The 11319-nt window shown below is 52.1% G+C and overlaps 1 protein-coding gene across 3 annotated transcripts in view; it reads right to left on the reverse strand.

Annotated features, from left to right (window-relative positions):
• The window catches only part of LOC148838759 (vasodilator-stimulated phosphoprotein-like), a 30337-nt gene extending 19509 nt beyond the window's left edge, over window positions 1-10828 (reverse strand). For 2 of the 3 annotated variants that reach the window (XM_088912028.1, XM_088912026.1), the window contains exon 1: window positions 10294-10827. In XM_088912028.1, coding sequence (XP_088768154.1) covers window positions 10294-10298 — 5 coding nt within the window. In that variant the 5' untranslated portion in view covers window positions 10299-10827. Of the gene's footprint in view, window positions 1-10293 lie in introns of all 3 variants that reach the window. The other variant, XM_088912027.1, reaches the window with a different exon arrangement.
• Window positions 10829-11319: the final 491 nt, after the last annotated feature.

The following is an 11319-nucleotide window of genomic DNA, read 5'->3' on the forward strand; positions in this document are numbered from 1 at the left end:
ACAAATGAAAAAAAAAATAGTTTTGAAGTCGGCCCGAATATAACTGTCAAAATTTTGACGCATGCCAGTACAGCTGCTCTAAATACATTTACCATCTTAAAGCGAGACTGCGGTAGATGATACCACATATATTACAGGCATATATAATTAGTTGCGTAAGCTCTTGGTAACAGAATGAACAAATGCAGCATTAATACGCAGCTTTGCAAAAGTGCAAATCTTGCAGGCACCTCAGAATACACCCCAAGCTAAGCAAAGGCAAGACTGCCCCTCTGGCCTCCATACACAATTAACTGCAGAAATTTAACGCACACAAAGGTACTTCTTTATCAAAATATATGACATACGCCTGAAACGTGTTTGGGCGATTTGAAACATAGGACACAGATTATAGTGGTCTGGGCTCCAGGATACATCTTGGCTTTCAGCTCTCGAAGAGTTAACTCCACATTCCATGAGCTCCGCAGGGCGTTTCAGACTGGAGCCTGCGTTTTGGGAGCACTGCCGGTGTCTTAGGGCTGCGGGCGACTCACGGCCCTCGACAAGCGCGGGCGTGGCAGAGGAGAGAGGGTTCTGAAACAGAGAGAGCCTTCCACACATCGAGATAAAGGGAAACCAATCGTCGCCACTTTTTTCACAAGAGATCTGAGATGAGGCCTTGGAGGAAAAAAACAAGAACTTTAAAACCTCTGGTGCACTGGCCTGATGCCCATCTCCTTCACACAGAGGAACAGGTAAAGGTTTATTCCATGCAGAAAAGAAAAGAGAAAACGTTTCGGCTGTGGAGCTTCTTCAGGTGTGTGCAGAAGGCCCCACATCTGAAACGTTGTGTCTCTCTTCATGTCTTTTCCTTTCAGCAGGGAGCAATCCTTGACCTGTTCCTCTGCAGCCGGCACACGCTGACACAGCTCCCTACTCAACATCTCCTTCACACCATATATAACCGGCCTCATGAATGGACAGGTGATCCCAGCGTCAGTATTATCACGTACACCCCTGGGAACGCCGACAGTGTAGGAAACGCGAATCAGGCTGTTAATCAACAGACTTCACATTACTTTGATTGTCAGCGTGAAGAGAGTGTGAATAATCTCGATGGAAATGCGACCAGCCATCTCTGCAAATCAGCAAACTTTCTCTCTGGATCTGTAATGTGCTTGAGGGAGCACAAATCCAGTTTGGGACTCTGCTAAACAATTCGGAGACCCGTCTCTCGTGAAGCCGATGTCCTGAGCTCCCCAGCGGGGCTGCAGGTACACAACACTACCACACACTCCCATTTCTCTGCGGAAGCAGATAAAACTTCGCAGAACGCAACTTGATTGTTATCCACAACCAGATGGAAAAGAACCACTGAAAACAATGTCCTCCGCTTTCACGGGGGACATTGAGAACGTAGAACAAACTGCGCTCGTTTGTTCCGCACACTCACTGTCTCTTCAGCCACATCCTCAGGCTCTTGTGAAAGATGCTTCTGCAAATTCACAGTGTTTGCTAAAACCCGGCACTGTGGTTTGACTTCCTCAAAATCCTCTTCCCCCCCAGGGTCGGCGCAGGTGAGTCAGGTCAGCACGAGCTGCACGGAGCGGTCATTCTGTCTGCGATAGCGGGGGCTCGACTTCACACCGAAGAACCGCGGCAGGGTGAATCAGCACGTCACGGTACCGGTTCGCCACGGGACAGGCTTGGTCTTCAATAACCGCCCGGCGGGGGATACGGCCCCCCTCAATAGAACAGTGTGATGAAGCTGGCAGGCGCACACGCCCGGCTCCTGCTCTGAAGGAACCCCAAAACACTCGCAGGGAGATCTCAGGGGGCACGGGCAGAGAGGGACACCCCGAAAGGCATCTATTTGGCTGTGGGAGGGGGTGTGATGGTGAAGTTGCATCATTCCGCCTGCTGCTACTCTGCAAATTCGCAAAGGGACGGCATAGCCGCTCTGGATGGGAAAGAACAGACACAAACCGGAGCGGAGCTAATGAACAGTAGCGTGTTCCACGCTCCTCCAAACCTTTGTGTAAAGAAGTGCCTCCTGTTGTCCGTTTTAAATGCACTTCCAAATGGATTCAACCTGTGCCCTCTGGTCCGCGTCTCACTGCTCATTCTGAAGAAGCCCACTGAGTGACTTTGTTGTCGCCTTTGAGGATTTTGAATACTTGGACGAAGACCCCTTCCAGTGTTCAGGACTAAAGAGCTTCAGCTCCTTCAGCCTGTCTGTGTGGGATGTTTCCTTAAGCCCCACAAAGAATACGAGCGTTACTTCCTGGTCTGATCTCAGAGCAGCAGTACATTTTTTTAGAGAGCGATGACAACAATCGTACAGAGCACTCTACATGAAAGTGCTCATTTCATTTATACATTTATGAACACAACGGATCAAAGAGGAGGGGAGTCGTGCTCCTTCCAACCCTGCACGCAGCTGCTGGAAAAGAAAAGCATGTTCGTGTCGCAGATGCAAGGTGATGCTGTTCTAAACTGATGTGTGCGCCTTGAGGGGGAGGGGGACTGTACGACCCTCCTGACAGTCAAAACTGGGAACTGCATTTAATTAAATGATGTTCATCGCCACTCTAACGAGCCACATGTAGTTCATTATTCAGTGCGAATAATTCTTCACTCAACAGGCCTAACCACAGCTCAGCAGAGGAGCAGCAGAGCTCCGGCCCCTCCTACTCGAATCGCCTGGGGAGGGGGGGGGGGGGTTGATGAAGTACAATTTCATATTCCCGCGGGCTCCTGTTGCACAGGGCTCGTCTGAGGACTGCTGATCAGCGCTTTCTTGCGAGACCGGAGAGCACGAAGCCCGGGCTTGTTCCTGCAGGGGAAGGAATGCAGAGCTGCGCGGCGGCGCAGGGTCGCACGCCGCCGCCTGGGTGCCGGTGTCCCACACTCTTTCCTGGGGTGTCCGCCCATGGCTCCGTTTCCTTCCACTCCAGAAACCCTCATCCCTTCAAGTCCCCACAAGACCCTGCACGCTCCCCGCCCTCCTCCAGGCTACCAGCAATCGCAGCACCCAGCAATGCAAGGCATGCAGGAAATGGCAGAGATTCAGGGCTGCGCCCTGGACTCGCAGAAGAGCTGCATTCTGTTCGCTCGCGACTCACACGCTCCCTCTCTGCCCCCATAAACCTCTCTATTCCTTCGTTACCTGCGGACCTCAGCATGCCTTGCATACAACAACACTGTGCAGAGATGGAACTAGGCTCCCTGGTTCCAGTGCCAGTCTGATCTCCCGCTCAGGTGAGCGCGGAGGTGGGCGTGGCAGGCTTGGGCCACTCTGCCGCAGAGCGCGGCGCCCGCGGTTCTGCTGCACAGGCACGAGGGGGCGCTCCAAAATGTCACCGAACACAACGACAGCCTTCCTCTGCTCCCTCAAGAGTCTTCTGTCCGTGTGGCGGGTGGCTGGGGAGGCGTGGCTCTCAAAACAAGTCTTGAACAGAGGAGGTTACGAGGGGATCCGATACAAGCAATCAAAATCCCCAAGGCTCTGGCAAAACCAACCCAGCAGACGTCTTCAGAATTAAGAGTAAAACACGAACCAGGGGACACAAGGGGGAATGCATTTAAAGCTGAGAACTCCTTTACACAATAGGTGGTGGGGGTGGGGAACAAGCTCACCAACCTTGTAGCTAAGGCCCGATACCCTGCCTTCTTACAAAAGACAGCTGGGGGAGATCCTAGAATCAATCAACTAGCTAACGGGCTGGAAGGGCCACACGGCTCCTCTCGTTGCATTATTGGACTTTGATCCAACCAGTTTGTCTTTCATTTAAAATGGCTTATTTTACTGGTCCTGTAGAACAGTTAGACTTGAGAAGGACTGGAAGTGTCTGTTTCTCATCGGATCAGCCAGAGGATCTTTGCCAATTGTCTATGAGGAGCCCATCAAGGGACACAGTTGTACTTGTCCACCAGCTTTGGTGCCAGAAGGTCTGCAGGTCTCCTGCCAAACAGCCCAGAAGTAACCTGGCTTATATTTGTAACTCTTAGGTCAACCAACGTGGTTTCATCTCCTGGTCTCTGTTCACGTTAATCATGTGTGTGATTCCAGGACACAGGGGTGTCCAATCCTAGCCCTGGAGGGCTGCTGCCTCTACAGATATTCACCCCATCACAGCTCATCACAAGGAACACCTGTATCCACTCCTCTCGGCTCTTCAGGTGCTTCTGCTTTGAAGAGACCTGGAAAACCTGCAGACACACCGATCCCTCCAGATCCGGGACTGGACACCACACAAGAGCCCAGGCACAAAGAAAAACCAGAGGAAACTCCAGAACTCTCGCATCAAGTGATCACACCACAGTCCTGCATCACGGCTGGCCTTGACATTTTAGTCTGCCTCTACTGTTGATTGTTTTGGAGTATTGAGAGGATGCATCATGAAATACACATGGTCACCCTGCACAGACAGACAAGGAGCTGTCCTGTGTAATGAGCGCTTCATCTGCACATGAGTCTGTAGCTGGGAAAGTCTGAAATGGAGCAAAGGGCTGCGGAACAGGAGTTTGATTGGTGGCCCTTCAGCAGCTAACGGAGACACAGGCTGTATTCAAGGACAGTGTCCCGCAGGCAGCAGGCCTTCCCACGCGGGAGCCCAGAGATGGGGGGTCTGAGAGAGACTGCCAGCCTGGGTGGGATCAGACTCGCTCCGAGACTCCCCCAGCCCAACAGATCTATTTTCCAACAGCTCAGCTACCATGGCAGGGGTCTCCAGATTTTGTCCTGGACGGTACTTTTTCTCTGCTAAATTTTAAACAGGAGACCCCTCTCTACATAAAGAGTTGTGGGGGTCTGGATCAAGCTATCCAGCCATTTGGTCCAATACCCAATAGCCTGGCTTTAGCAAGACCCTTGGATTAATTGGCTACTCACAGCCCAACAGAGCAGATGAGTCGAATTCTCTTCGCTCATTTGCAACCTTTCTTATGTTCTTCACTAAACTTGACAATTTCTGTTTTTAACAGCTCTTCAGGAGGTGACAGATTACAGAAAACAATGAGTTCTGCGAGATCCTGCTCTCTTGCTAAATATAATAACCACATGAACATATTTCCAATTCTGGCTTTCTGCAGGAATTCTTCAATCAAGTCTCTCTATATATACACTCTGCAAGAACCAAAACAGGTTACCAACAGAATCAAGGAACAACTAAAAAAAGAGATCTGCAATGAGCAATTAAAAACTGTGATATTATCTGCTTTATTCAGTGTGAGATACTGGGGCTCCAGGAGCTGGCAGTATATCTGAACTCTTCAGAACACCAGCTAAAAGTACAAATCAGTCTGAAAGTGCAAGATTGCACATTAGTGTTGGTAAACAGGAAGAAAGCACTGACCACACTATCTGATTATGGAAATAAAGACTAACTCTTCAGCTGTTCACAAGTTACAGGCAATACAAACAGCACATTTGTAAAGGCACAGTTTGTGTTTCTTCGCGGTACATCAGGGGTCTTTTGCTCAGAATGGTGGCCCGTCTTCTGGTAGTACGAGGATCACAAGGGATAGTCCAGCTGGGGGAAGAGGGGGGAGGGCAAGGAGAGAAAGGCGGTTGCACAGCACTAAGTGAAAGCAGTGCTCTGAACCCTGCGCAGCGCCCAAATGTTTCCCCCCACCCCAAACTTCCTCTTTTCCTTGCGAGCTCTTTTGTAGAAGCTTTCCAGCTAAGCGTTTTTTTCTAGTTTTGCTGGAACAGCAGGAGTGATCGTGGCCCTTCACGCCTGCACAGCTCAGCTCTGCTCCAACTTGTTTCTCCTGCCTGAGGAGGAAGCTGTCGGAGTGTCGTGGAATTCTCCAGAGCAACACACTGGCACGCACAACCTCCGGGATGGTTTTCCAGCCCTTCTCCAACTGATCAAACGGCAAAATACACCACCACTACCCAATCCAGAGGAAAAAAAACTTCAGCATTGCTATTGTAGCTCGGACTCCATCTTTTAAGGCATCAGGTTTCAAATACCTCCACAATACAGAATTAAAGATGTCCGGCCAAGGCAGTTGCAAGATCAATGAAGTTAACCGAGGGCATCCATTAGAAAGAAACTCAATTCTGCAGCTCTCCGGAAGAGGGGGCGGGGGGAGCTCCACACCGCTGGTCTAACCTGTTCCTCGGAGAGCCACAGAGCAGCAACCAGCAAATCCGGAAAAGCACATTCCACTGGCGGGAGCTTATCGATCGGGGAGACACTCTTGTTTTCCCAATAAAACCCCCGACGCGGTTGAAGCCAATGGGCTTCACCTACAGAGCGAGGGGTCTGGTTCGAAGCTAGAAGCAGGATGGGCGCTCCCGTCTTCTCCTGTGTGGTCGAATGTGAGCTCTAGGAAGCACCTACATGACAAGGAGCTCCCCATCGCCTGCCCATGCTCTTCACCCACACTTTTCTTTGGGTTTGCCTAGAACCTGAATTTCACCGGGGAGCTCCTCACGGAGGTAGAGGATGAGGCGAAGGCAGGGAATCGGATCTTTAGCATCCTCCATCGCCACCCCCAGCTCACCTGGGTCGTCTCTGCAAAACTTCAAGCGACGACGCAAGAGCTTGAATGATTTATAAACATGCAAGTGCACATACAGGACTTCGACTGCTGCACCGCACTGTGACTGACATCACCAGCACCTTCCCAGCAGCCCTTAGACACCTGGGCACGCGCTTGACACTTTCAACCCGTTGTTACAAAGGAGGGCAGGCTGCTGGGAGACGGAAAGAGCGAGCGCAGCACAGACACCCCAGACGGGTCAGAAAATAGAAAAACAAATCCATCTGAACACACGCACACACGCACGCACACACGCTCCAGGTACTGCGATCGACCCCAGGGGGTCAAAACGTGGACACAAGGCTATGAGAGCTCCAAGCAGAGGAGCGGTCACTTCCAGGAGGCAGCAGGCAGGCAGGCTCCGGACTGGCCAGTTGCTGCTGTTGCCCACAGTTGTGCCAGGCGGTTAAGGCAGTCTGACACGCGTCTCCCTGTGGCCTCTGCTGAAAGCCCCCTGAAGCAGGAAGGCAGCTCCGTCTCTCTCCTGCTGGAAACAGACACGCTGCGCTAATCCCTCTGGAGACTTTCAACTCTTCCATTAGGCTGGGCTGGGCCCTGGTCCCCCCTCCTCTTCTCTAAACAAACTGCTTTCCCTCGGCCGCAAATGTAATCTTCTGCCCCTCCGTCCCACACTTTCACCAGCCCCTCTCTCTCTCTCTCTCTCGTCCCGTTTCTGCGGCGTTTTTCTTTCCTTCCACTTCGCCGGCGCCCAAGCCACAGTGCTTCCAGCCTGCCCAGCCCGAAGCCTCAGAGGCCAGCAGCCGCCCACGCTCCTGCCCGCGTGGGCCGACACCCCTGCCGCAGGTCGGGCTGAGGGGCGCCGGAGTCCCATCTGTCTCACTGGAGCAGAAACTCACAGGGCCCGATGGGAACTCCATGCTCAACACAGCGGGGCTGGGAGGGGGAGCCATGCTCTGTGGGCAACAAACGATGGGCCTTGAATGCGCTGTGACGCAAAGTCTAAGAAAACCAGCCATGTGGTGTAGTGGTTAGGGGCTCTGATCTTGCAGCTGGAAGGTTGTGGGTTCAAATCCCAGGTGTGGCACAGCTGGTGTCCCCTCGAGCAAGGCGCATGACGCTTGTTCCAGTCACCTAGTGGCTGGAATGCAAGTTGCTTTGGTTAAGGACATCAGCCAAATTAATAATAAAGATCGGAGCAAAAAAAACAAAAACACAACAGACTGTCGTGTGTGATATAGCCCATGAAGACCAGCTCAGGGTCTGTGGCCAAGCAGCAGGTCTCAGACAGCCATGAGCAACACCAGCGGGGAAAACTGCCTCTTTGCTGGGGCCAGTTTCTTGTTAATCGCCCTGAGAATCAACCTCCCCTCACTGAACAAGGGACAAGTGCAGGGGGAGGAAGAAGAAAACCCCACAGAGCTAATTACAAAGCAAATGACTGCAGCTGTTACAGCTGTGCATTAATGGCTGAGCAATGACTTATTTTAGAAATATGAATTGGCTTCAGTGTGGCTAGAAATCTCTCCGTATTCGGCAATGCCAACAGTGCGTCTTGCCTCATCTCGGCACTAGAGGAAAAACCCACAGACCAGGCCTGGGGTCATCCTGCACCGACACACAGGCACAGTTTTTAACTGCCTGTGATCAGGTCGCTGAACAGCTGAACAAACCACCCCGAGAGAAACAGCCCCTTAGCTTTCCTCCTTAATATACCTCGAGTTTAAGGGTGCTCGGTACCACCCCCTGTAGTACTTGCTCCGGGGAGACAGAGGATCTGACCGGGTGGCGAGGTGAAAGGTCACGTTCGCAGAGGCCAAAGGTCATCTGGCTACCCAATGAACACAGCCCTTCCTGCTCCAGTTTGTTCTATCCCACATCTCTTTGCAAAAGCGTTTCATTGCCCTCTTCGAATGAAACCGCTCAACAAGAAAGCAAAGAGACGGTGGCATTAAAAACAAACCTTATTCCCCCAGCTTATAATCACACAAGGGGCAATTCACAGCCTTTGCCCAAAGAGAGAATCTGGTCGATTTCATCACCAATGCTCAATGGCAAAAGCTGAAGGTAATGAAGTAGTTTAAACTGCCCGTGGAAAATCAGAAACCGTTTTTTTAAAAAGTCAATGTTGTAAAGTCACAAAGAAATCGAGGAAGTCGACCTGTAAAATGGGTCTACGGGCCGCGTCCGGACATCAGTCCGTCAGTACTGTCTCAGCTCCTGAAGGCCATAGTGCGCTAGATCCCCTGTCACTGTACTGGCGGAGAGGAAGGAATCTAAACCGTTTTAAAAAACGGTTTGATGTTCTGATTTTGCCCCAGACAGAGAGATATGGGTGAGTCAGGGCAAGAGTTTATTCAAACCAGACCTGAATCACAGTTTATCACCGCTCTGGGCTGATTAAACCAGAGGCAATGTCTGTCATGAGTGCTCCTGTGAAGAAAGCAGACACGTCGGAGACTCATCGTGTCGTAATGAATTTTATGCCTACAGAGCAGACATTTTCCCCTTTCTAAGAGTTACAAAGGCGCAACCAGCTGTGCAAATTCAAAACAGACAGCTCATACATGTTCTCAAACAAGTTTGGAAAGCGTAAAGCACAAGACGGAATATTCCTCACCAAACTTTTATCTAAAAAAACAAACGGATTTTTAAAGGTTAAAAAAAATCGATCAGATCACGTCCGCCTAGACACTTTTTTTTTCAGGGGAACAGGATTTGGTAACAGAAAACCGCAAGTTTCTGCTACCTGCAAATATCCTGTTCATTCGAAACGAGCTTCATCCTCTTGCAATATCTAAAACCACGCGCCCCCCCCCTCCCCTCCAGCTTCTAGTACAAGACTTTTCACAATGGGCCAGCGGAAATCACGTCTCGGTACGACCCGAAAGGCTAACGACAAGACGGCAAGTATTGGATATCCGGGCCCTGCAGCTCAGAACAATGTTTACCCACATGAAGATAAGCTGGAAGAAAGAGTCGGTGTGAGCCAGGACCGCGGAACAGCTGGAAAAAGGCGAACCTGAGGACGGTTCACGGCTGCCAGGAGCGTAACCGCAGGTGGGGACCCCAGAGACGCAGCACCAGGACGCGCGGGGGGGGGGGTGCCCCTGTGCCTCTGTGCCTCTGGGTCACCAGCCCCCCGGCTGCTCCGCGAGTGCGGTTCCGGGTACAGCCCCAGACGCCTCCCTGAGGCTGAGCACACGCACACGCACACGGCCCTGCCGCGTCCACACAGGTAGCGCACTGCTGCCGCGTTCACATTCCTGTTTCACACCGCACATTACCGAGGCGTTTCTTTAACAAAAAAAAAAACAATACATAAAAAAAATCAACGACAGGGGTCGCCCACTCCGGGACTGACCGCTTCACTGACGCACCGCAGGGCTTAAATTCCACCCCCCGCGGTCCCACGGGCGCCCTCACCACCGGTGGAAATGTCACCGTGAGCGGTACTGGCGTTCACCCCGCCTGGGAGACGACTTTGTAACAGTGCCGTACTGGATCTTTCCAAGGCTGCAGGATACCTCACAGCGATTACGAAACGCGTTCGCGACGGGCAGAACTAATGGCGAGGGAGAGGAGGAAAGTTCGGCTCAGGCGGTCGTCGGGACCGCGGCGGTCACCGCACCGGAGCGGAGCGACAACCCAGCGGCGTTACAGTAACAGTTCCGCCGTGTTACAGTAATAGTAACTGGCGGGCGCTGCGATCACACCGGGGTGGGGGAAGGAGAGATTCCCACAGCAGCGTAAACTCCACACAATACAGCGGCAGTAACGCCGGAGAATCTCCGTACTTACCTCATTTTTGCGCGTCGGTCTGCTGAGGTTTCCTCCCTCTCCCTCGCTCTCGCTTGCTCACTCACTCACTCTCTCTTTGGTATCCAAATCTACGGTCGCAGGGTTAAAAAACCGAAGCCGAAGAACACCCCATCAACGACACACGTCTGTGTGCACATCGATGTATCCGCTCGGGGCGGACGGCACGCCGCAGGAAGAGCGGGCGAGCTGCACACCTCGCCGATTTCCTGGTTTGGGAGCGAACGCGGCGCAGCCGCTCAACTCCAATCAGGATCCGCGGCGCTTCTGCTCGACAGCCTCTCCGATATCCGCCCGAAGAGCTAGACGCGGCAGAGATCCCTTTTTTTCCTCCTGGCTTTTTCTTCTATTATTATTAGTAGTATTAGAATTATGCTTATTCTTGTTAGAACCGTCCGATCATCTCTTTCTCTGGCGGAGTCTGTCTCAGTTCCTCTCCGCGCTCCCCCTGTTCCCTAAACCCGGCAGCCCGCCAGCCTCCAGCTGCTGGTAACGCTACTTTCATTACAGCCTTCCACGCTGTGAAACGTATACATGTATATGAACGTCTGCTCCTCCTCCTTGTCGACGCACCTTCCTCCCGGGGGCTGAAGCGCTTAAAAGGGAAACGGCCGTCGGTGTCGCTCTTAAAACGGCGACGGCGCTCTGTTTCCCACGCTGCCTTGCTGTCGCCCGCACTGGGACGGATTAGTAAATCCTCCGACCCCGCTAAAATGGTGTTATGTGTTGGGTTTGTTTTTGCGCCCTAAAAAAGGCTTTAGGGGTTTCAGACGGCGAAGTGGGATCTGTCGCAAAGTCAGCAGAAGGTTTATATACCAGCAGCTTTATCACCTTGTAGCCTGGTCTCATCAGATCTCAGAAGCTGAGCAAGGACTGGCCTGGCCAGTATTGGGGTGGGAGACGTCTAAGGGAAACCAGGCTGCTGCTGTCAGTGGTGTTGGTGAACCAGTAGGTGGCGATATTCCCTCTGGACAGGAGCCTCCAAGGCAGTGCCCCAGTGTGATAACT

The sequence above is a fragment of the Atractosteus spatula genome, chromosome 3, assembly GCF_055471065.1.
Source record: "Atractosteus spatula isolate fAtrSpa1 chromosome 3, fAtrSpa1.hap1, whole genome shotgun sequence".
Classification (NCBI taxonomy): Eukaryota; Metazoa; Chordata; class Actinopteri; order Semionotiformes; family Lepisosteidae; genus Atractosteus; species Atractosteus spatula.